Genomic DNA, 25,914 nt, shown 5'->3' on the forward strand with positions numbered 1-25,914 from the left:
TTCTCACAGTATAAGTACACCGAGCACCGCTTTCAGCTCCACCGACCGCTGAAATTCACGCACATGCGTTTGTAGTTTATATTGAATCAGATCGAATACCCGATCCAACAGCAACTACTGTACCTTGTACCTTAACTCACGCTTTACATTGCTGCGCTACACGTGAGACCGATGTTCGATCTTCGATCATTCCGGTTCAACTGGTGTAATACCTTGCTTTACAAAAGCTACTTCTTAACTATTTCGCCTTCTTTTTTTGCAGAAAAAAAATTCTGTAGTTATTTTTAACAATTTTAAAAAATCCTAAAATGATTTTTTTAATTATTTTATTTAAAATTTTTTGTATATCCTCAAAATCAAAATAAATAAATAATAAAAAAATAATTCGTTATTTTTTTTCGAGCTTTTAAACACGTCCCAAACAATAAACTTATTCAATCTCATTACTAATGATTGATATACAACAACAAAAATTAAAAAATAAATAATATTTTGTAATTACGAGCGCGACCTTGCATCATTTCCTCACTCAATAGGTGATGACAGCATTTTTATCACTATCTATATTTAGATGTATTTATAAAACATAGCTCTTTGCTGGGATTCACGGATGATAATAATAATGATAGTAAATATATTGTTTAGAAACAAATAATATTCATTGTGATCAGTCTGACGCTTAGGAGCGGAAGTCGGGCACTAATGCATGACCACTGCGTTTTGTATGACCCACATACCGTGACTACACACTCTGTGACGTCACGTCCTCTACATTAAGGTGTTTTTTAGTTGGAATTCAAATTTTCAATTGATTTGACGGTTAATGGCCCTAAATTTAATACTTCAGGAACTTTATTTATTTTTATTGATTTTTTTGTCGCAGTAAAAGTATCACTGACCCAATAGTTCGATAGATAACTACCTAATATTTCCTAGAGTTGATAGCGGAAGCCATAGAAGAACAAAGTCTCAGTTTTTTATTAAAAGTCGACAAAAATGGAAGTAAAAAATATTTTTATAGCCGTAATTTTTTTTTTTAAAATAACACCATACTGTTTTGAAGAGAGTGAATTCGACGATGCAGAAATAATATTGTTCTACTCGCCATTGGGCGAGAGCAAAGCGATCAGAGGGCAAATTGTTATCTATTGGTTCGTTGAGGGATTCGTAAAAGGCGATTCTTTGGCGCTTTATCATGACTCGGAAGACGAATTTCTTTTTGTGCATCACCCTGCAGAAATGAGCGGTTATGTAAAAACAGGAGTGTCGCCTTCGAAGGAGAACTATTCGATGGATTTCACCTATGTTGAACAGTGCACAGGTAACAACCCTACTACAGCCTGATTAAAAACTAAGATGACATTGATTAATTGTGACTTAATTAGGGTATATCGGAGTTTGGTTTAGATATAATATTCTAAAAAAATCTTCTTGCCTGTCTACACATCCCGACTGGATGAATAAACATCGGGATATTTTCTTTAATATGTCGCTTACGGAGTTGTTTATCCCAGGAACTCATAATTCTGGATCGTACAGTGAAGAATTGCCGCCAACAATTCTTCAACGATACACAATTACACAGGTATTTTTTTAATTTTATTTTGCAATGTATTTATATTTGGATTGAGTTCAAAACCCGTTGGCCTCCAGTATTTAGCCTAAAATATTAAGATTTCATAATTTCGTATTGATTTTTTGACAAAAATTTCTAAATAGATAAAATCCGTAAAATAATTATATTTTTTTTTTTTTTTTTAAAGGAGAAGAGTATTCTGGATCAATTAATTTCAGGTGTCCGTTACCTGGATCTGAGACCGTGTATTATTGATAACGAATACTGGAACTGTCATGCAGAATACAGGATTCAACCTTTTGGAACAATAATTGAAGATATTCTAGAATTTATCGTCAATACTAAAGAAATAGTTATCGTCGGCTTAAAAGAATTTCCATGCGGTAATTTTTTTTTTTTTTTAATTCTAACTTCCAATTTTCATAAATAATTTCATCGATTCAGGATTTCATACAAACGATAATTACTTGGAATTTTTGGTCTACATTCAACGAAACTTAAAAGAGTATCTCTTTCCGTTTTCGGCAAACAAGAAAACAACTCTAGGTAAGATTTGGGAAGATGGAAGAAGGATTATATTATCTTACCGTGGGATGTATAACGGCGAAAATCAATTATTATGGACTGTAGTAAATCACCAGTGGGGTAATGTTCAAAATACAGCACAGCTCGAGGGATTTATCACTAATTCGGAAAATCGTGCGAAAATCTGTATTTTGTAAGTTTCTTTAATAAAATTAAAGATTATCATCGTCGTAAAAAATTTTTAAATTTCCAGACTAAATACTCGATGTATGAACCTCAGAGCGATGATGGCGGCGATAACTTTGGATTCATCAATGATAATAGTAGATGCTGCGCTTCACTATTTTGGACGCGGTAGAAAATCATTGCGAGAAATAGCGGTTGAAGTTGGCCCTCAGATTACCATGTGGTTCAACGAAGAACACTTCGGAACAGCGAATATCGTCGCGGTTGATTTTTTTGATACCACTGGACTCGTTGAAGTCGCTATTAAAAGCAATATTCATCGCGCTTCACAAAACTTCTAGTTAAAAATTCCTTTTTTATTTCATTAACTTTCAAAAATATATCTTTATAAAGACATAAATAAAAAATTTTTTTTTGTGTTATTCAACTTCAGTGTCATAAAACATTTTATTGCCAATAGTTTCGATAACGAATTAAAAATAACGCTCTATCCTGTTAAAAAATTATTTTTCAGTTAACATTCAACAGCAATACAAAAATGTTTAAACTCAATAATGTTACCAATATTATCCGTACAGTAATTTTTTTTATAATTTTTGGTAATTCTTGGGTAAATGAGTGTAACACTAGTCAATTAATTTTGTCCTATGCACCAATGAATGATAGCTATCAGATCAGAGGTCAGATTGTTATTTATTGGTTCGTAAAAGACTTCCAGCTAGGTGACTATCTCGTCCTTTACCATGATAAAGCGGATTCATTTTTTTCATACTCTCCAAATAAAAGTAGTGGGTTTGTCAAAACGGGAATAGCACCAGTAGACGCGAAGTACTCGATAAAGTTTATGTACATCGATGAATGTTCAGGTAATTTTATTTCCAGCCATTTAATTATCATTTATAATGACAATTTTTTGACTTAGGTTATTACGGAGCTTGGTTAAGGAATTTTAAAACAATTATTTCGACATGTTTGTCATCTCATGCGAACTGGATGAATGATAACAGACAAATAATTGAAAATATGACTCTCGCTGAGCTATTCATACCAGGAACGCATAACTCGGGATCTTACAATTACGAACTACCTCCGACAATTCTAAATCGATATACTGTAACACAAGTAATTAAATATAAACTAACGAGTTATTAATTTCTTAAAATAACAACTTGAAAAAATTTTTTGATCTGTTCATGTATAATTTTTCCTGACATAAAAATATGTCACCATGCTTCATATGTTCATATTGGATCCAATATGATAATATGTATCCATATATAATTTTTTGATAAAAGTTAGTTTTGAAAATCTCCAACAGGTGGCTCATGGTAGTTAAATATTCTCGCTACTAGAGAGTTAAATTTGAGATATTTCGATCTAAGCCAATTCTAATGAGCTAAGCTGTGATTATTTTTAATGCTACAAAAACTGGAAAAAAAAAAAAAAAAAAAAAAAAAAAATGCTACAAAAATTGAAATTAAAATTTTTCCATGGGAATAAAAAAAAAAAATTTGAACAATAATTTTTTTTAACAGGAAAAGAGCGTTTTGGACCAATTACTCACAGGAGTACGTTACTTAGACATAAGACCTTGTATTTTTGATTTGAAATACTGGGTTTGTCATGGAAATTTTGCTATGCAGCCTCTGAGAATGTCATTAAAGACATTAAAGATTTTCTAAACAACACTATGGAAATTATTATCGTTAACTTTAAAGAATTTCTTCGAGGTAAATCTCTTATTTGCTTTCTAATTTTCAGAGAAAAAAAAAAATTAACACACGTTAAGTTGACTTAGGATTTGATAAATTTGAAATTCACTTGAGCTTTCTGAATTATGTTACTAAGGAATTTGAAGGATATCTTCTAAAAAACTACGAACTTCATCAAATGACTTTGGGTGAAATTTGGAAATCTAACACGAGACTCCTTTTAAGTTACGTTACTGAATCCAGAGGTGATGTTTATATATTATGGACAGTTGTACAGCAGCATTGGGGTAATGTCAAAAACGTTAAAGAACTTGAGAGCTTTATTAATCGATCTGAATGTTCTGCCAAACTTAAATCAAAGTAAGTCGATTTATCGAAGTATGATGGTAGCTCAAAATTTGTTAATTTTCAGCGATCAATTTCGTGTAATGCCCCTGAGAGCAGTGATGGCCGAAATAACATTGGATTCTTCAATGATAACAATAGATGCTGCGCTTTACTATTTTGGACGCGGTAGCGAATCGCTACGCGAGCTAGCTGTTCAAACCGGGCCTCTGGTGACGATGTGGTACAAGAATAAACACTTCAAAACAGCAAATATTGTCGCCGTGGACTTTATCGATACTACTGGTATCATCGAAGTTGCCATTTGGAGCAACATTTACCGAGCTAAGTGCGGTGTGTCTAATTAATTTGTACAAATAAGCAATAAATCTCTATGCAAAGCATGTGTTATTGATTCTTTGAATAAATTAATACTAATTTGAATATCTTCGAGACTTAAATAAGGATCGCGTAATTTTATAAACCGTTGAAACCTCAGTGACGATCAAGCGTCATCAAAACCAAACCCGAATATGATTTTAGCTTCGATAAAAATCACTATCAGTATTGTTGTAATTATTTTTGTTACTAAAATTCTAGGAAATAATGAAAATTACTCGATCAATAAATTTCACGCGGCTCAAATAATTATTTTCTACTCACCACTGAACAGTGAATTGATAAAAGGTCAAATTGTCATCTACTGGCACATGCCCAATTTTATTGAAGGTGACACTCTGAACCTGTACTACGGACACCCAGAATTGAACCAAATAATGCCGATTTATTTCCACAAACCCAAGGACAAAAGTGGTGTCGTCAAAACGGGAATTCCTCCAAGACATGCGTTTTATGATATGGATTCAAGTTTTGTTGAGCAATGCATAGGTAAGAGATTACTGGGACATTTTATTAACTGGTGTTTAAAATTTGTTAATATGAAGCATTTTTTAGGATACTACGGCGCTTGGATCAGAAATGGCACAATTCAAAAACTTAATTGTCTATCCACGTATCCTGATTGGATGAGCAAACAAAAAGAACGTCTTAGATATATGACAATTGGGAATATTTTTATACCGGGGACTCATAATTCTGGATCGTACAGTGAAGAAATTCCTCAGACATTTTTTGATAGATATAGCGTAACACAAGTAATTTATTTGATAATTTTTTGTCTTTCGTAAAAAAATGATTTTTTTTTTTTTTTTTTTTTTTTTAATAAAAAGTATCAATTTTCTGTTCAGGACACGACTATACTAGATCAGCTAATTTCCGGAGCGCGTTATTTAGACCTAAGACCATGCAAGTATTACAGTGACTACTGGATTTGCCATAGTTTGTACTACATGCAGCCATTTGAAATCGTAATCCGTGATGTGAAAGAATTCATGGATAATACGAACGAAATTGTGATTCTCAGCTTCAAAGAATTTCCTAAAGGTATTCAAAATTTGAAATTTAATTTTGAGACTTATTTGGTAACCAATCCGTTGATTTTACCGACAGAATTTTCTAGCGATGACCACAACAATTTCGCAAAGTACCTTTTGGTAGATCTGAACGATCACATTGCCCCATTACCGCTTGGATTGTCGCGTCATATGACTTTGGGCCAGATGTGGGATTCCCAAAGACGGCTTATCATCAGCTATGATTACGACATAACATTAATACCGGCAATACGCGATAATTTTTTATTCTGGGATCCGATAATCCAGGAATGGGGAAACGTAAATTCTCCTGAAAAACTTCAGAAATTCATTGACGATTGTGAAAATTATTCTAAATATGCTGCTGAGTAATTTAAATCTATTTTTTATTTCACAACATTTTTTTTTCAACCCATCTATAATTGAATTTTTTTTTAGATTATGGATTGACGATCCGCCTCAATTTCGAGCGATGATGGCTGCAGTAACTTTAGATGTGACCTCAATATTAACTGATTCAGTTGCGCATATTTTTGGCCGAGGAAGTAATTCTTTGCGCGAAATTGGAACCCAAGTTGGGACACTACTTACTGTATGGTACAACGAAAATAATTATACATCGGCGAATATTGTAGCTGTGGACTTCATCGACGCAACGGGAATCGTCCCAGTTGCGATTTATTGGAATAAAATCCGGGGGGATCAAAATTATGCGAAAATTATTAATAGATCAAATATTTAACGGTATTATTTATGTGTCTTTTTTATCGGGTGTTGATGTCAAGTTTTAAATTTATATGATGAAGATTATATAATAATTATTGTAGATTACATTGCGATACGGCTGATTATGCGACTGTGTCATCAGTGTGACTGCCGGGAATTAAGAATTATGATTAAAGAAACTATTGTGGTATCATTTATTAGTCTCATCAATTTTTGGAAAAATTTTGAAGATAATATTGCTATTCAATTATTAATTAATTCTTGTACAAATTTCACAGAACAAATTAATAGAACCAACACACTATTCAAAACTCCTCCAAAAAATATTTTCAATCGTAAAATGGCACAAGTTTAAGTTAAAACCTTTTTGAATAATCAAAATTTAACCAAATCTAACTATTTATTACTTTTTAAAATAAAAATATAAATATTACAAAATTTTTATCGCTCTCTGAATTATTTAGATGATAATTTAACAAGTCGAAAAAATATCAAATCGTAAAAAAGACATAAATTTAGATTAATATAAGACAAAATTATATAAATAAATATTTTTCATCTAAAATTTATATGTACAAATCCAAATAAATAAATAAAAAAAATTTATTTAGCGCAAAATTAGAATCTATTTAAAATTACTCAAAAAGCATTTAAACCTTTAAAAAATGTAACAAATTCAAAACCTTGTCAACTAAAATTTAATTAAAAAATTGCCACTTTTTGCAGAGCAAAAATTTTCTAATTTAATTACATAATCATAATTTCCAAAATTACCTAGTAAAAAATAAAAATATTTCCTTATTCAAAAACCACCCTTTAAAATATCTCAGAGTTTATTCACTCCTATCTGACATCAATAATCCACGTGGCGTCATCTCCCGCTAATCCGTCAAATCACGAGGTCTGTATAAAGCGCAAAGCGAGCGTGTGTAGACTGATGGACTGATGGTTGTTCTTCTTTATCACCCGCATATCTTGCAGAGATTCACGCCTCTAGGCGCAACAATAATTATTTCTACGAACATGATTATAATTCATGCACGAACAGCACATAACGATAAAAAATAATCCTACGGCGTGTCCTCAATACCGGCGATTTTACAGCGATGTTAATGCGTGATAGCCAAACTGAATAAAATATTTATTTATGCTGACCATAAACACACGGGTTTGTTTTTATTTAATTTTGCGTTAATAATCTCCCACCAAAGATTAAATTTTAATTTTAATCTGAATAAAATAACAATAAATATCTGTTCAATTAATCTTTATCATTATTCGAAGCTACTTTGTGAATATTGTTTAATTTAGATTATATTATAGCATTTTTGTTTCAGTCCGTGAAAATAAAAAGTTGTTACCGAGTGTAGAGTGTGACGATTTACACGTCTAATAGCCAATTAACGTCGGCAAACTGCTTAATAACATAACGGTCAATTTGCCGCCACCTATTAATATGAGGGTAATGATACCTCCACGAGATCATTTATTGTTAATTATTCTTATACACACATATATATTTGCTATGTATACATATACCACTTGCGTTCATCAAGCGTCGACAACTAAATTGACAACTAATTGAAATATTACTCAAGCAAACTTGTAATATAATCCACGGTTAAGCTGTGTCCCAGCTTAGCGGTATGTTTATAAATATTCTTGTTCAAATAGCACTAAAACACTTTAGTAGTGCATCGTTTCATTGACATTCAACCTCTTTAGAATTAATCAGTCACTATGTGACTGCCGTGACTTGTAAAATATCAACAATAAAATTTTGCTTCATTAAATAATGATTTTTGTTAAATTGCACTGTTAATTTTTTAATTTTTTAATTAAATTATTTAATTAATTAATTAATTTTTTAACTATTGACGTTGTTAAAGATTTAAGCTCATCCCGATGTTACACTCATCAAGAGCTTCCATTTGAGTACCCACATGCATTTTTATATATTTTTCATATATACATATATATAATACACATAAATATATGAAAAATTAATGTGGGTACTCAAATGAAAGCTCTTGATGAGTGTAACATCGGGATGAGCTTACATCTTTAAAAATGTCAATAGTTCACGAGATACAGGCTCATTTCTCAACTATCTATCTAGAGATAGAAATTAAAATTTAAAAATATTAAAAAGGATCTTCTAATCCAGAGGTAAAAATTTAAGATATTAAAAGATTGACAAAAAAATTGGCAAATATATTTTTGTGATTTATTTATTAATTTTTTTAAGAATATAAAAAAAAATAATTTAGTAAAAAAATTTTTTTTTATTCAAAAAGTAAATTTGAAAAATTTATACTGCCAACCTAAAAAAAAATTAAAATAAAGCCTGCAAATCCTCTAACGTTACCATGAAAAAAAAAAAAAAGAAGCGTCTCCCCAGCAACCGGCAGACTGAAAAGATTGTAGCCAATGAAACGGAGATGTAGGTGGTTTAACTTACATATCTGTTGGATCGCGTGGGTGTCTCACCGCGCTCAAAATGGTGCCCGCGATATATAAACAACCGACATCACAAATCATCCTTGTAAAGTTCTTGAGAATTTTAACTTGTAACCCTCGATAGAAAGAAACGATCCGCTAAATACCAGTTGTCCAAGCATACAGATAGTTTTTCGAGTTTTTATTGTTGGGGGCTAATTTAACGATCGATATCTGATCTGCAATCGATATATTCCGAGACTCACATCTTATGTCTTGCAAGTTGGATGAGATCTCACACCGAGATCCATTTCGAGGTCCTTGGCCTCGTGTCCTCGCATCCTTGCATCATAATCGAGGCGACGAATCATCCACTCAAGTGTATGTAATGTAACTAGAAAACCAATTAAATCGCTCAATGGGATCCTGTTCTATGGCCACCCTGTAGACTGTAGATCAAAATTATCTTATGATAATGAGGTCGCTTCTAGTTCTCCGAGCTCCATTCTCTGTATCCAGCGCGGCTGAAAGATGCAAACAGGTTCGAGGTTCTACTTCTTGCTTCTCGATGACGACAACTTCGTTTTTTACATTCATTTAGATTGCTGATCTGCAATCAAGGCAGTTTAGCTTTTCCATTCACTTTTGCTTGACTATTTATATTTTACTTTTACTTAGAAAATAAAATTAAGAAAAATTATCTTGAACTGAGAAAATTCGCGGGATGAAAGCCGATTTTATGCTTCAATAATATTTTTTCTTGGTCTTTAATCAATTTTTGAAGAAAAAAATTTTTTAAACCATGCCAGGCCTCAAATTAAATCTCTGGGATGATCCTGAACAGAAAATTCTCCACATGAAAATTTAACTCTTTACCAAAACACTTTACAGCCTGAAGAAAAGCAAGAAACAGAAAAACATTTGCAAGAATCTCCGGCAGTAAAAGTAGCGAGGTGCAGTTAGAGGTCGCATAGGTGATAGATTTATGAGGCAATACGTCTTAGCGCATCACATCCATGCAATGCAGAATATTAAATTTTACAGCAAATTTTTTGCAAGCATTTAGTGGTAGCAAAGTCAATGCTGGTTGCTGCTCCAGCCGGGTTCAGTTTAAACTTAAACTCAGCTTAGGTTTTGCTGGAGTGATGTTAACATTGTTATTATATCTTTGCGAGGATAATTGTTTCCAAGGAACCCGAGACATGCCTTAGAGACCTTGGCTGATGGGAACCACGGAGTAGGTGTTACAAACCTTACGGGGCGTTCCAAAGATATTACCAACAGTCACGACTGGCACGACATTAGACGTGCCAGTTCTACCTAATGTTTTTACCAGCTTTCATGGATTTTTGATAAACATCAGTCCTCTTGTTCGGGAGTCATCGGAAGAAAGGATTCGTTTGTTCAAAAATTCTTTTCTTTTTTTTTTTTTTTTACATTATTTTCTAAATGACTGAATTTACAGAAAAACGATAGGGAATAAATTTAATTTCCTACTACAAAAAAAATTCTTTGGACCAAAGCGCTAAGACAAATATTTCCCGAGATATAAAGCTTTAATTTTTGCGTAATCTCACTTGATAATTCTCAAAAATTTTATAAAATAAAAAATTCATTTTTTATAAAATTAAAAAAATTTTTCAGGTGAAAATAATAAATTTAATTTTTCTAAACAATAATATTTAGAAAAAAAAAATAATAAAAAACGAAAGAAATAAAAGCGCTAACTCTTGTGTTGCCGGACCAGTAATAACCCAATAAATCAGAGTACCTGGCGTTGCAATTACGTGTTGTGATGCTGCAGTGGAACCCCTCTTAAAGTTAAAACCCATCCCCACACGTAAATATTGCCCACGCAGCATGTTCTTGGCTCTTGATTCTTTATTTTAAGCTATATTTTTAATCTCGAGCTCTCACGACTCACGACCCCTAGTCCGGTCTCCCTGGTCGGCGTTTCTCAAACTAAAGAGTCCAAAAAGTCGAGGCTGCAGCCAACATCCAACACCGTTATTGTTGCTTTGCTTTTTGTTTATTTATCTTGTTTTACTCTTACTCTCATCCATGGGAAGCGTCCCGCCGTCTCACGGCTGCGTTTGGTAGCTTTAATTGTAACTTACGAGACTGTTAATTCACCAGTGTCAGCCTGAGAAACTTTTACCGAGTCATCCACTATTTTTACAGGCCCTACTTCCAGCTAGAGCTTTTAAAGAACAAACTTACATCCGTCCAAAGTGTTTTTTTATCCTGTCATTATTTCACCCTCCTTTTGTGTTGGCACAAACTTTTTTTTTGCAAAACTCTCGAAAGTTTCGATTTGTTCGATTGAAAAAAATTGATTATGGATATTAGGGTGGTAATAATGAGACAAAGTTTGGTGATTGCTCGTATAATGTCTCTATCGATAGGTAATTATATTTTTTACAAGATGGGTTTATTCAGAAAATTTAAATTAGTAATGGAGAATTAGAGTTTTTGCAATGAACTAAAAATTTACTTGAGTTTGGAGAAGTAATTTTAATTCGAAAAAAAATTTTTTTGAATGTCTAGTTGAGAAAAAAATTAATGGATCTTTCTGATCGATGATATTGAAGACAATCAGGGATTGTTATTATTTTTTTTTTATGATTAATAAATTTATCCAAAAGTATACTTCGGAAAAATAAAAAAAAAAAACTTGATTAAAAATACATATAATTGATTCAAGAAAAAAATTATTTAAAGATTTTTTTGGTTCGAAAAATTAATAATTTGAAGTTAAAGAAAATACTATAAGACTTATACAATTAAATTCAACAATGAATAATAAAAAAAAATTTTTTTGAGCCAAGGATTCTTTCGATTTTCTTTTGAAACTTTTTATAAAATAATATCATGCATAAAAAATATGAAATAAAATAAATTTTTGAGTAAAATACATATTATTATATTCAAAAATAACAAAATAATTTTTTGTTTTATTTTCTAGATGTTTTTACTATTAATTATTCAAAACCAGAAGTCTAAAAAAATCCTTAAAAATTAATTTGGATTTTTTTATAATTTTTTCTCGAATAAAAAAAGATAAATAAGTGAATAATCGAAAAAAAAAAAAGTCTAATATTGAAATAGCAAAGATGTTAATTCAAAAAAAAAAGTAAAGGGAAAATAAATAATCCGTAACACCTAAGGTGTGAGGATGTTTTGAATAATGGCTTCCTGATTCACGGTAATAGAAGGCAAATTGTTCACAAGGTAATTCTTTCTCGGCTTAACCAGGGCTTTCGACGACTTAGCATTATCATCTCATAAACGTGAGCGCAATAAAACCGGCATCACATGGAGTTTATAAGTACAAGAGCAAGAAAATAACAACATATCGTGAAATTCTAAATGGAAATAAGAGTATATACTTTATTTTTCATCGCATTGAGCATTCATTCCGTTCTCCATTCTCCGTTCTCGATTCCTCAGCCGATGGATCACGACCACAACTCGATCGGCGATCCTGATGCTTCCAGGATTGAAACTTTTAAGAATAGTGCACAAAGCGAGCTTATAATGCAGCCACCAATAACTAAAATAATAATAATAAAAAAGAGTTACGTGTACGATCGAAATGGAGCGTCAATTACAGGTGCCTGAGGCTTGTTCTCCACCACTCGATCAAAAACGCGCTCGGCTATACATCAATGCCATCTATACGTATAATCTCGTGTGTCGACTAGCCTTCGCCTTTTTTTTCAGCCATCCACTCCAGCGAGATATTTTTCTCCAGGGACCAGCCTCCTTCCCGGTGCATCCACACTCAAGATATTTCTAAAAAAACCTTCTGCAAATCGAAATATGGATGCCGAGAGCGCTTTTGTTATGGAAATTAGATGGATTTTGGGGCTTTTTTTGCGTTGAATGCCAGTTTTTAGAGAAAAAGCCTCCCTTTTGACAGAAAAAACATAAAAATAATTTCTTTGTTTGTATTTTTAATGAAGAAATTATTTTTTTGATCAAAATTTATAAAATTCTTATAAAAAAAGGTTTTTTTTGGTGATTATTGATGCCGAATTTGTTTGATAATAAATAAAAATTTTTAATTTCTCTTCGCTAGATTGACAAAAAATTGACTTGATTAAAAAATAAAATTTTTTTGGACCAATAACATAATTTTAGAGATTTTGAAAAATATTGCGGATTTAAAAAATTATTTGTGGCTCAAGATAAAAATAAATTTGAACCTATAATTTTGAAGAAAATTTTTAAACTTAAAATTATTTACTCGATTCATAAATTTTTGCCAAAAAAATTTTTGTGAATCAAAAACATTACTTTTAAATCAAGTACTTTTTTTTTCCAGTGCAAAATATTAGAAAATTTTTTATTCTGAACAATAATTGACAGTAAAAAAAATTAAAAATTTTACTCCAATTTAAAATAATTTTTTTTTCTATAAAAATTAAGAAATTTAGCATTGTTTGGCATTTTCAAAATATTTACTGAAAAAGAATATTAACATAACCGAATTCCTATTCACCATTAGCGGTAAGTATACGGTAAAAAGCTGCTTTCGATACCAAACACGATACTAAATAGAATATGTGCGGAAAATAGTTTGGAGCGACTAGACTAGTGAGTACTAAATAGACAAAGACACCGTTTAGAGTGCGTGGTCGTGTGCGTGTTCACCCCGAACGTGGGATCCTCCATGTAATTTTTCCTATTTCTCTGTATTATGTATTAAAAAGGCTGATTGGTGTTAGACGCACGCCATTATGCCAAGTTTTAGCTTTCCCTTCTCCTTGTGCGGCTTAGCTGGCACCTCTTCTACGGGATAGGGAACGGGAGATATCCCATACACACAGTGTATATCCACCACATACACCAGAGCAGTCCAGGGCAACGTTATTCGCTGTTTCTGTTATATTATGAGCCGGTATAGTACGCGGAATAGAAAGAGGAGGAGAATGAGAATGAGTAGATGCGAGGCTGGCACGCGATTCACGAGGATATAGCGTGTGCACCCACAACATACGTCCCGTGGAGACTTGCTGACTAGCATACACCTCGCTTTTTTATTTTTTTTTTTTTTTTCAGTTATACTGAACATACTTTTTACTTTTGAGGGAAATAAATTTAAAATAAAAAATAGAAAACACACGCGTCTATTATATATTGAAAATATTTACGCGATGATTGATGGTTCGGTGCAAATTGCTCCGAAATTTATAAAGGTGTTATTTTAGTTGTGGTTATATTTTACACTTGCATGATTTGGAATTATATTTTTTTTTTTTATTTCCCGCGAAGAAAATTTAAAAATAAATTTTTTTTCAAAATATTAATCTCGATATTTTCATCAAAATATGATTTATAAATTAAAAAAAAAAAATCAATTTAAAAATTTTATCATCTTGTAATCTCAAAAAACTACTACTTTCTTTCAATAACTTTCAAATTTATTTAAGAATTAATTTTTGGCACTCAATCATCCAATTTTTTAAATAAAAATTGCAATTAGTCCTGCCAAATAACTTCTAAAAAATCAAATGATTTATTTGAAAGAAATTACAATTTGAAAATGTTAAAAAATGCTTCTTTTTAAAACTCAAAAACGTAAACTACATATTTTTAAGCGTTATAAATTTTAAAATAATAGAAATTTTTACCAATAACCTGAAAAATCACCCGCTTGTGAAATTTTCTCCAAAAATTCCTTAAAAATTCCCCGATAAATTTCGAATTTAAAAATAAACTCCGAAGGCGGCTCTTAAATAAAGAATTTAGCCGATTGGTGGGTGAAAGAAGACGGTGTAGGCGGCGCGAGTGTCGAGAAGAAGATTTATTACGCGCGGGCCAGTTTTTGCATGGAATGCGGGTGGAAGTTTTTATTTTTATAATTTTTGTACGATTTTTTTGAATTTTTTCACTCAGTAAGTTTGCTTTTTTCAAACACACTAGCATGAAATTGATAAAACACACTTATTGTAGCTTGCGGGGGATGCCGACCACTTTCATCCGCATTTCTCTGTCCGTAAATATATTGAAGGCAGCGCACAATTGCTATGTTGCTTGAACGTATGTACTCATACGTAGAACATAAGGCCCAGACAGTCGGCACGAATTGTCGAATCACGCAACATATCGGCTGGAGGTTAACCCCATCGCACCTCGCTAATTCCATTAATCTACACTGGCACCCTAGCGGTTTCACAGCCCCAGCTCGAGTGTGTTATTTATTTTACACAGACAAATTTAAATCAATATTTAATTCACCTTTATACGTTTGTTGAAGGTATGAACCTTACACCTCTCTATTCTACCACTCTTATTATCAACACTTTACTATTGACTACTTAAACTCTTTTGTTCGAGCTGTTACCGAGCCCACAAATCGAAATTAAACTGTATAATCAACCGCTTTAAAGATCAACCTTTTTCAATGGGTTATTATTCATTTTTATTCATTTATTTTTCCAATATTTTAAAAATTGCATTGAAAAAAATAATTTGATAACTCAAAATTTCTGATCATAATATCTACAACTAAAAATTGTCAAATAAAATTTTATTCTATTTAAAAAATTAAAAATTCATACAACTCCAATTAAAAAAAAAACTAAATTTAAAAAATTGCCATCAAATAAAATTGCCAAAAAAAATTATTTGAGTAAGAAATTAAGAGTGACTGCATAAACAAACGAAAAAAGGTTTAATTCGTTATTTATTTCCCTCATGTGAGTTCCAAAGTCAGCGATGAATATTCACGAGGAAGAAAAACGATCAGTCTTATCGTGACGCGAGTCTCTTAACTCTTTCCTCCCTCTGTAATATAACACAACTACATTACTATACAGAATATCAGTAGATATTTATATATATTTACACATACATCCATATAGATACATGATCTGATTTTTATTATGACATGAACGAGGAGGAGACGATCCCCGTGGACATAATCCGAGCCCCATGCCTCAAACAGCCGTTCCTTCTTCCCTCTGGTTTCGTTTAGCAAAAACACACACCCTTATATTTCTTATCGTCCTCCAGCGCGACTAATAAATCCCCTTTATCGTTACACACATACACTCGCTCAACTGCTATACAAAGTATCGTAATCTCACCGAAGATCGGTCTCTTAGACGTAACGCATAACTCCGTTTTTTATTTTTTACTTCCACAAGATAAACGTATTACTATTATTATTTTATTAATATAATCCTTTATCCCATTGGCGATAACTCACCGATCGGCACCGAGATATCCCGATTTTATCTTAAATGTAAAAACCGCGAAATCATAAATCACAAATATTTTGCATTGTTTCTAAAATGTTTTTTAACTTCAATCATTTGCTGGAGATTCGCGTGCAATAGGCGTATTTACAAATGAAAATACCTGGCCCTTAACCCCCTCTCACCCTCCAAGAGATTCCTTTACGTCGAACGTTCATCTCGCTGAATTGGAGGTCGTGCATCACACAAGTCTGGCAGGATAATTACTGACCTCACTATCTTACTGCTCTTTCTTTGGACCAACATACCACATATACGTGATTGATAGACACAGACTCGCACTTTTCAACCCTCCGAAGGATTTTTATCCCTGGATATTTTTTTTTGCATTCCTTATTCTAAATAATTGTTTTAAATAATTGCAGTAATATAATTTTATAAAATTTGAGTAGAAAAAATTTTTAATTCAAATTTAAAAATATTGAAAATTTTTTTAAACAAAAAAAAAATTTATTTAAGTTGTAAGAAATTTATAAGAAATCTGCAAAAAAAGAGGAAAGAACCGAATTTGCAAATAAAAGGTGATCGAATGGCGTGTTTCGCATCAGCAGGAGCATGAACGCCAGGTGGAGCCACGTAACGGACCGTAAAGGCTTTTATTCTTGAATATCGGGTACTCGGTATACAGATACAAGTCGAAAATACCACAAGACAAGAACACACTGCACAGCACGCAGCACACGTTTTTGTTGTTATTTTGTATTCTTAAAACGTAAACATGCATATTATTATGAAAATTGCGTTTCAAAGGTGTAGCCGATGAGCCAGTTGCCCAACGGGATTACATTTTTAATATTATTCACATCGTGTAGCTTTCTTATAAAACCGATCGAGACTTGAAATCGATAAATAGGGACGAGAGTTGAAAGCCTTTCGAGAGTGTTTTTCCAAAAATAATTATTTACATTTATCTCTCTTAATTAAAGATTTTATCTTCCTAATAAATAGAGAGATTTTTTTTTAAATGTCCGACTTGAGAAATTACTGAACAAATATTTAACTAATCCTCAATTATTATTTTTTTTTTTTTGGCTTATAAAATATCCAAAAATAAAAATAATTTATCTTTTTAAAGATCAAGTTGTCATTTCGATAATATTCACAGCATTTAACCTTGCAAATAAAAATTTCTAAATATTTACAAAAGTCCTACTGATGTAAAATTAAAAATTATTTAACTAAATCTTAACGATTAACAGTAAAAAATTTTCCAAATTAATTGACACAAAAATGATCAGTCATAGAAGCTTGAGGTCTAAAATAAAGCATATTTTTGGGGTCCGTCTGGGCCGTGGGCCCACGGAGATGTAATAACACGTCGCGGAGAAGCCATCACGAAAGAAAGAACGAATTAGGGTAGCATATCTCTGGGTTCCGCGAAGTTGAGCTCGACAGAGTGAAACCGCGTATTTATTTGCCTTTTTTATTTCATTTTCATTCTTTTTTAATGCTCACTTATAACCATTTGTATTTTTTTTAATTTTTCGCTGGCAAGAGACCGACGTGGTCGATAGATCCCTTGCCCGGCGTTACCACTCAGACTTTGGACTCCGAGCAGAGTTAGTAGAGCTGAGACCGATTCCCGGTCTTATATTCCGCAAAGCAACTTCCAAAGTATATCTCTCTCATGCGCAATTACAGGGGCCCAACGGCTGCGGCAAACCCGGCATTATCCCCAATTATCCGCCGTACGTCGAGGTTAGGTTAGGTTTTCGGGCCCGAGGGCCCCGCGTGGCGAGCACGAGGCGAGAGTTGCCGCAATTCCCCGAGGCTAGCGCCCTCCCCTGCATCACGAGAGAGAAAAATCCTATAAACCTCCACCTTACATCTCAAAACTCTCCGATATGGATATTTATGTTTATGTGTGTGGTGACTATTACGATCAACTATTAGCTCGCTGCGGAAAAGAGTTATCCGTCATGATAGTTCAGGCTCGCCAACGGCACACGGCAAATTGTCAATTCAACGCGGTATTTCTAGATTTGCATTAGATTGTACAATTCCCGTCGGATTTCAGCTAAAAATTCACCCTGGAAATAATATTAAATATTCATAAGCTAATTCTATAAAATTAAACCCTAGGCGCTGCATATCATTCGAGGTTTCTATGCTTTGAGTTAACAAACTGCCAATTAAATCTATAGGCTGCTTCAAATTCTGTAAAAAGTTTCGCCAAGGCTGTTGACTCCAGGAGGGTGTGGATTTTTTTTTTTTTTTTTTTTTTTTTTTTTTTTAATTGAACTAGGGCATTTATTGAAATGTTACTGTCTTGTCTGCTTGAAATTGCTTCGAAATTGTACAAAATTTAAATTTTTATTCTCGATTAAATTAAAGGTCATTTAATAATTTTTTTTAAGTTATCAAAAAGTCCATAATAGCTCAAAGGATTCAAGTAAAATTTTTAATAGTTTAATTTTTCACAAATTTACCATGCATTTAATTAGAAAAATAAAGAAAATTTTTTCTTTGGCATTTTTTTATTATAGAAGACAAATAATGGCTAAATTTTATATCATCAAAAAGGTCTCCACGTAAATTTATGCCTTTAAATGATTTTTTTATTTGTAAATTTTTTTTTCAAGCTTTTGGAAAATTTTTAAATAATTTTTCAGTTCTATAAAATTGTTTTGTCATATTTTTTACTACTTAATAATTAATAATTAATTATGTAATAGTAATTTTATTTAAAAAAATTTATTTTAAACTGTAAATTGTAGTAAACAGTCACATAATTTAAAATAATTATTTTATTTTCCTAAAAACGAAATTATAAAATTTTCTAACAAAGAATTTAGAACATTTGTTACCTTTTCTGATAATAACAACCAGTAAAAGTAATTTCCGGTGTCATTTAAAATTATATCTCCAAAATTACAATCACCGGTGAATCTATTGCCGAAATAATAAATAATAAATCTAATAGAAAGAAGAAATAGAACTGCGTAGGATACCAGCAGGCGCGATCTTCAGCTGCTGTTTCGGAACACATGTACATTTTGATTTATTCAAAGCCTTTTTCTCGTATTTCCATATAGGTAATTTCGAAATCGATTATTATTGTAATCAAAGAACGCAATTCGTCTGCCGTTAAATTCAAAATGTGTTTTCTTATTTCCAATAAACGAAGAACTTTCTATTTAGATTCATTAATTGTTGAGTTTTTCTTTAGACTGAAGCTAGAATGGCCTTTGGGAAGACAAAAAAACGAGGGCCGTCAGCCGCACCCTCTAGGACCCACCGGCCTTTAATTACCTAAATTTAACGAGTCTCTGAGAGAAGTCTCGTTTTGTCATTTGTTTGTTAAGGCGCCGGAAGTTTTAACTAATTGATTATCTGCTAATTTGTAACGTCGGTTAAGAATTACTTGAATTTAAATAAGTAATTAGTCAGATCAGAAAATTTTATATTTTATTCAGCAAATTACTTGATCAAAATTTATTATTTATTCATTTATTATTTTTTTTTTAATCATAAGAAAAGTTTAGGAATGCATTCAAGTAAATATTGTAAAATTTTAAAAGAATTTTCTCGGAAGTTAATAAAAATATCAGCTGCCTTCATAAATTATCATTAAACAGTTATTTATGTTATTTATTTGAAGGCCACAATTTTTTTTGGAAATCAATAGCATTTAATGATTAATTTTTATGTAAACAATTGATGAAAAAAAATTTTTTTCTGAGTCTTGTAAGCTTATTTTTGTCTAAAATTAATTTTTAACTTAAATTTTATGTTAAAAAATTAAAATTAATGTTGTAATAGGAATCAAATAATTAATTATAATAATAATAATTGTAATACAATAGAAGAATTTAAAAAAATTTTTTTAGAGTATCAATAAAAATTCAAAAGAAACTTGAATAACTTTTCAATAGAAATATTCTTAAAAAATTCAAATAATAATCCAGGAAATAAAAAAACTAAATCAATAACAATAAAACAAAGAAACTAGTGTAGCAGCTGAGGAATCAGAGCGTCAATCCGACGGCATTTGATCCCTCAAATCATATCATATCATATCATATCAAATGGGTATAAAATGGGGCGTTTAATAAAAAAAAGTATCCTAGATTCCTGGCGCCAGTTCACTGTTCCTTTTGCTCTACTATGTATAAACATAAAGATAAACATAGATCAGCGTAAAAAATAGAGAGTAAAAAAGAAAGAGGACAAAAAGAGCCAGAGGAAGAAGCCGGACACATCACGCGTATCCGGGCTATCATTATCCACATCTGCCGACTCCTGAGGTCGGAACTATAATTACAGTTCTAAACACACCGCGTATTCCGTCATCTTTATATAAAATACAAAACTTATAGCTTTCGTCCTTTGTTTCCTAAGTAAACCCTAAGGGCAAGTCCGTCTGAGCCAAAATATTTCTGTCATCCTTCTATTCCTGTTTTATTGTGAAGCAATACAAAATCTATATATTTACTGCTCATACTCGTTTACTTGTTTAGACTCGTTCCTGCTCTGAAGATTATTGTGACGGTCCTTTTTTCTAATCACTATTAATTATAATTTTTTACTTTTAACTTACAGAAGACTTTTGTTCTTCGGAAGCAAGTATAGCAATGATGAGCTGGTAATTGGTACACGTGTCGAACACGCGCCGTACGAATTATCTCAGCAGGATGTCCAGCAACCTGTCATTTAATGTGATCTAGGAAATCCTCATGTTTTTTCACAATACTAGCTATTAATTTTTTATTTTACTCCATTGCTATTTATGAATAAGATCGCCAAGGAAATAAAATATATATCTATATGGATAATATATATAAGAGGCAGCTTTCACTGGGTTTTTATAGAGTCGTTTTGTGGAAATAAGAAAGAGGTAATTGTCATTATTGAGAATAAAAATCTTGGAATTAAATGAAAAGAAAAGTTGGCTTAGTACTTTCTGTACTGGAACTTACTTCCCGACGGATATGTTTGCCGTCGCTGTACTCTCTGTCGATCACGAAAGAAAATTTTTTTTTTTTTTTTTTTTTTTTTTTTTTTTTTCTATTAAATATGTTTTCTATTTAAAATAAAAAATGAATATGGCTCCTATGATATGAAATTTGAATAACAATTATTAGCAAATTAATTTTTTTACTTTTGGTCAGATGTATACATTATAATATTATTTTTCGTTCTCAATTTAAACTAATTAAAATATTAATATGTCTCGATATAGTCATTAATGCCCATATATTATTTTTGGACTAAAATTAGTTTAAAAAATCTCCACTAGGGAGCGCATGGTCGCTAAATTATCTCCTTATAAGAGAGTTCAGTTTTAGGATATTTAGTTCTAAGCTAAAAAATTATAGTTTGATTCTTTCAGAGCTTATTTGTGATTGATTTTCAGACTAATTGATTGCTAAACCATTATTATTAAATATGACTTGATAATTGAATGATTGTTTTATTCTTATCTATTTTAGAAAATATTTTTAGAGTAAAGCAAAAGACCTAAAATGAGATACTATCAACAATAAATAGTTTGACACCAAACAAAAATCCTTGAAACAGCTAAGTAACAAAAAGACTGAACGGTGAGCAAACACCTGATGATGATGATGATGATGATGATGATATTGATGATAAAAATTAAACAAGCTTATTAAAGTAATTGATGCCCGGAATAATCAACAAATCAACTCGATTAGTATTTTAAAAAGGTTGATAATTGAAGGAGGTGTGGTGATCCAGAGAAACCAGGAGTCCGTGTGATAACTAGGAGGATCTTATCTCTGTTGCTCCCAGTTTCGTGGAGCCATCGTGAGCGGGATTATTCACCTTTACCTCCAGGGTTGCCCTTTTTGCCTCTGCCTCTTCTTCATCATCATCAGCTTTGCTTCTCCAGGTATTCTCGTTCTGGTTATGGCCCTAGCTGGCATCAGCATGGCCCCTCGCATCGTATCCCTCGAGGGAAGATCAAGCTTTTGAGGGCACCGCATATCCGCGCCAACCACGCCCACTCCACCGTTATTTACCTCCGTCCTCTTCTGGCCTTGCAGAGCACTTTTATTGCGGTATGTAAGCCGAGAGTCTGGGCATTCAACATCCAGCATCCAACTTCTACATCCTCATCCTCGTCCGTGTCTTGCTCTTCAAGCTTGCATGTGTGCTCATATCAAGTGGTATTCTCCAGATCTCCATGCACCAAGCCCGGGAGCGATAGATCCTCCTGGCATCAATAACCGAGCTGATGCTGCGCCCACCGACCGACGGAGCATTCCCTTTTTCTTATTCTTCTTCTTTCTTTTTCGACTCGAATTTTTCGACGTTTTTATGGACCGAGTCGTTTTTAAACACCGGGATCCTCTCCTCGGGCGTTCTTACTCTTCTGAAAAATATTTCAGCTGGCCATCATCTCTCCTAATAGAACAAATCCTCGAATCACCAAAAAAAAAATGGGGAAATTAAGATTTTCTTCGTTGCTGAAGAAATAAACAAAATTACCAGGATGCTAAAATAAATAAAGGTTATCTAAGATAACTGCTTCCAAGAAGCAACATCAAACATCCGATGCATACAAATGACCTTTTTTAATGATGATGATGATAATAACAAACGTGGAAAAAGATGAATAATTTTAAGTTGCAGAAGTATATTAATCTTTTAGCAGAAAACCCGTAACTAATGCCCCGAGCATTCTGACGGAAGACCAAGACATGACCAACCAGATGACCAAGATACACTGAATAAACTTAGAAAATACAGAGCTACTGCTCTTGCATAGTGAACTTATAACAACTTGAATAATTCGTTGAAAAGCACAGAATTTTTTAGATTTTTGGAAATAGTTTACACTAAAATGATGAAAGTTAATTTATTTAAAGAACAATTTTTGGAAAGAAGATTTTATGAAGAAAAATATTAAATAAAAAAATTTTTTAAACACAGTAACTGTAAAATTTGTACATTTTTTTTTTATATTGTATTTTTTAGTGCTTTAAAGAAAAAAATCGATACTTTTTTACGAATCTATTTTCATTTAAATAAAATAATTATGAAATTTTAAGAAATAATGTTTTTTTCTAAAAAGTAATTTAAAAAAAATTAGAATCGATGTTTTGAAATAATACAGCCGGGAATTTTTTATTTGATAGAAAATAGAGAGACACAATATATATAAAATATGTTTGATTATTCCTTAAGAAATTCACGATGAATCGACACAAAAAAAAAACCACACAATCGAAGAATGCAAATTTCAGAAAAAAAATTCAGGAGAAACTTATGCTAGCAAGCTCAGACAGGTGTAACTCCTGGCAACAGTAGACACCAACTGATCTCACATATAACAACGGATAAAATTGTTGCGTTTCCACCAAAAATAATCCCTCAATTTTAAAAAGGTTTTTTTGTTGTTTTACTCTCGCTCGGTTGCTTTCGCTTACCGGAGAGGCTGAGGATAAAAAGTGCAAAATTGTGGTAATTTAGGATCCCCACTTAGAAGACCGCGCCCGGGAGGACCGTGGTCATCAACGTCCTTGGCTTTCGAACCGAGATCTCCAAGTCCGAATGCTCGAGCAATGGCAGGTCTGATAGGGGCGGAGCCGATTGCATCCTCATATGCATACTCATATTTTGAATTTAGTTCATAGAATAAAATTTTCTTTTAAATTGGAGCAACACTGAGAAAAGAATGGTTAATATTACTACAAAATGATACAAAAATTAATTTCTTAGTTAAAAATTTTTTCTCTTGAATCAAATTAATTTTTTTATCTGTATATTTTCTTTTCTTCGGGTAAAGAAGATGATAAATGATAAATCTCGCGTTAATTTTCCATCAGTTCAGAAAGATGTCAAGCAAAATTCATAAGAAAGAAAAGTACCGTTACTCCGGAAATGCGTGAGTGTGATATATGCATGCATAAGTCGACTCTAAGTTGGTCGGTGGCTAAATCAAACTAGATATATACAGCCCGTACAAAGTAATATGTACATTCATACAGAGCGGAGTATTATATTGCAAAGACAGGATGAAATAGGCGTTTGCGAGTTTACACGCGATGTATTCCCCGTACGTCATAAATATGTAAAGACTCTGCTTAGGAAAAATATATCATACATGAAGGTACATTGTACAAGTACCCAGTGCTCAAATAAGTGGTAAAATATCTCAAGGGTCATCATTGTCTTTCATCGCTCCATTGATAATTACTCCTTAGCATTGCTATCAAACTATTTCTTGATTCAAGTTTTATATACTAAATTACTTACTAATGCTTCAAAAAATTTATATCAAGTTTAATTTTGTAAATATTGATCATATTTTTCAAAAATTATTTTGTTTTAAAGTTTTCTTGATAAATTCTGGCATTAAAAATTGAAATAATAAATATATTAAAATTATTATCGTATTTAATTGAATAAAAATAATTATAATTATAATTATAATTATAATTATAATGATAATTATAATTATTATCAGTTTAAATAATTATTTAAACTGAAATTAATTTTTTATAATGGCAATTTTCAAAATTTTTTAACAAATAAATTATTATAGAGAGAATTTATAAAAAAAATTGTACTTGTATAAATTTGAAAAAAAATATTGATGGAATTTTTTTTAAATATTTAAAATTTTTAAACTAATGACAATTATTTTTTTATTTTTATTTAATAAAAATAAAATAAAAAATTCAATCTTTTCAACAATAATATAAACAAAATTTTTAATCCGACTGAAAAATTTTATACAGTGCAAAGACTTTGGTAATTAGAAGCTACCGAAGAAACTGACCCACATCTCTAAAATCTGAAGCCCCAGCACATAATCTTGGACTATTTCTCCACCCGAGGCTGAACCCGGCCTCGAATCTCGGCAGGACCTCGAGCAAGAGCATAGTAAATAAAAAATGATCCAAGGACTGAAGACTTATCGTCATTTACAGTAGACGGAATCCGGTGAGGTGACCCGGGGCGCGAATACGAATGAGAATACCCCAGAAGACGATGTTAGGGACAAAGACGGACCGTTTTGGAGGCTCAGTTTGAGATTGAGAGCACCTTAGGCACCGGAGCTGCTGCATACCGACCGGGTCTAGCCACTGCTCTGCCCTCTGTAATTATATACCAGCACAACCCTCCGAAATATTTATTCTTCTTGTTTTCGCCGGTCCCCGGGCGAAATTTTAGACTGCCCAAAAAACGACCAAGTTATTCTGGGTAAAGTTACGTTTCAACGTTCCGAGCATTAACGAGATTAGATTTATTTATTAATCAGATGGTTTTACTATTGGAAAACGGGTTTTCCCGTTTCCGAAGAACTAGCTGATCGTTATCTGGTGTACTTATATGCCTACGCTTCATGTTTTATGTTTGTATATATTTTTTTTTTTTTTATATATATTCATTTGATATGGCTGATTCTGAAGTGATGAATATTTATGCCTGAGACGTTGAATCATTTTAATTGCGATTAATACCGAGAGTCACAGTTCGCTGCTAAAAAACTTGCTGATGTTATTTTTACGCGATTCAATTTCTAGTTGGCATAATAATGTTATTAAATTATTATCCTATTTAATCATATTGTACTCCTATATAATATTTTATAAATTTATAATATATATTATTATAATATCACAACGTTGTTCATGATATTTTTTTTTTCAGTAAAAAATTGCATCTTAAAATAATAAAAAAAAAGGCAATAATATTTCCATAAATTTTAGACGCAATAATAATTTAAATTCTAATAAAATTAATTGTTGGAATAT

General features: G+C 32.0%; 3 protein-coding genes across 4 annotated transcripts; all 3 read left to right on the forward strand.

Moving 5' to 3' along the window:
- The first annotated feature begins 509 nt into the window (after positions 1 to 509).
- On the forward strand, positions 510 to 2,636 carry LOC141535667 (PI-PLC X domain-containing protein 1-like). The gene is made up of 5 exons (XM_074255727.1): positions 510 to 1,321; positions 1,386 to 1,585; positions 1,764 to 1,959; positions 2,021 to 2,294; positions 2,355 to 2,636. Exons 1-5 carry the CDS (start codon positions 997 to 999, stop codon positions 2,626 to 2,628), a joined length of 1,269 nt encoding a protein of 422 aa, XP_074111828.1. The 5' UTR covers positions 510 to 996; the 3' UTR covers positions 2,629 to 2,636.
- Positions 2,637 to 2,825: 189 nt separating this feature from the next.
- Positions 2,826 to 3,969, forward strand: LOC141535669 (uncharacterized). The gene is made up of 3 exons (XM_074255733.1): positions 2,826 to 3,153; positions 3,210 to 3,409; positions 3,823 to 3,969. The coding sequence occupies exons 1-3, from the start codon at positions 2,826 to 2,828 to the stop codon at positions 3,967 to 3,969; spliced, it is 675 nt and encodes a 224-aa protein (XP_074111834.1).
- On the forward strand, positions 3,883 to 7,060 carry LOC141535666 (uncharacterized). Of its 2 annotated transcripts, XM_074255724.1 has the most exons (9): positions 3,883 to 4,017; positions 4,086 to 4,359; positions 4,412 to 4,677; positions 4,924 to 5,211; positions 5,278 to 5,477; positions 5,571 to 5,766; positions 5,833 to 6,124; positions 6,195 to 6,500; positions 6,584 to 7,009. In XM_074255724.1, the coding sequence occupies exons 1-8, from the start codon at positions 3,978 to 3,980 to the stop codon at positions 6,496 to 6,498; spliced, it is 1,860 nt and encodes a 619-aa protein (XP_074111825.1). In that variant the 5' UTR covers positions 3,883 to 3,977; the 3' UTR covers positions 6,499 to 6,500; positions 6,584 to 7,009. The 2 variants fall into 2 exon arrangements, with proteins under 2 accessions (XP_074111825.1, XP_074111827.1); XM_074255726.1 differs by having other exon boundaries at positions 3,886 to 4,017; positions 4,136 to 4,359; positions 6,195 to 7,060.
- Positions 7,061 to 25,914: the final 18,854 nt, after the last annotated feature.

The sequence above is a fragment of the Cotesia typhae genome, unplaced genomic scaffold (genome assembly GCF_013202065.1).
Source record: "Cotesia typhae breed Kobodo isofemale line unplaced genomic scaffold, CoteBio_Ctyphae scaffold_152, whole genome shotgun sequence".
NCBI classification, from domain to species: domain Eukaryota; kingdom Metazoa; phylum Arthropoda; class Insecta; order Hymenoptera; family Braconidae; genus Cotesia; species Cotesia typhae.

Bases quoted from the DNA above. Each gene is read 5' to 3' on its own strand.
- LOC141535669 (XM_074255733.1), top strand. From the start codon at position 2,826: ATGTTTAAACTCAATAATGTTACCAATATTATCCGTACAGTAATTTTT. The intron at 3,154-3,209 runs GTAATTTTATTT...TTTTTGACTTAG, and splicing joins GTACATCGATGAATGTTCAG to GTTATTACGGAGCTTGGTTA. The intron at 3,410-3,822 runs GTAATTAAATAT...TTTTTTTAACAG, and splicing joins ATCGATATACTGTAACACAA to GAAAAGAGCGTTTTGGACCA.
- LOC141535667 (XM_074255727.1), top strand. From the start codon at position 997: ATGGAAGTAAAAAATATTTTTATAGCCGTAATTTTTTTTTTTAAAATA. The intron at 1,586-1,763 runs GTATTTTTTTAA...TTTTTTTTAAAG, and splicing joins AACGATACACAATTACACAG to GAGAAGAGTATTCTGGATCA. The intron at 1,960-2,020 runs GTAATTTTTTTT...TCATCGATTCAG, and splicing joins CTTAAAAGAATTTCCATGCG to GATTTCATACAAACGATAAT.
- LOC141535666 (XM_074255724.1), top strand. From the start codon at position 3,978: ATGGAAATTATTATCGTTAACTTTAAAGAATTTCTTCGAG. The intron at 4,360-4,411 runs GTAAGTCGATTT...GTTAATTTTCAG, and splicing joins TCTGCCAAACTTAAATCAAA to CGATCAATTTCGTGTAATGC. The intron at 5,767-5,832 runs GTATTCAAAATT...TTTTACCGACAG, and splicing joins CTTCAAAGAATTTCCTAAAG to AATTTTCTAGCGATGACCAC.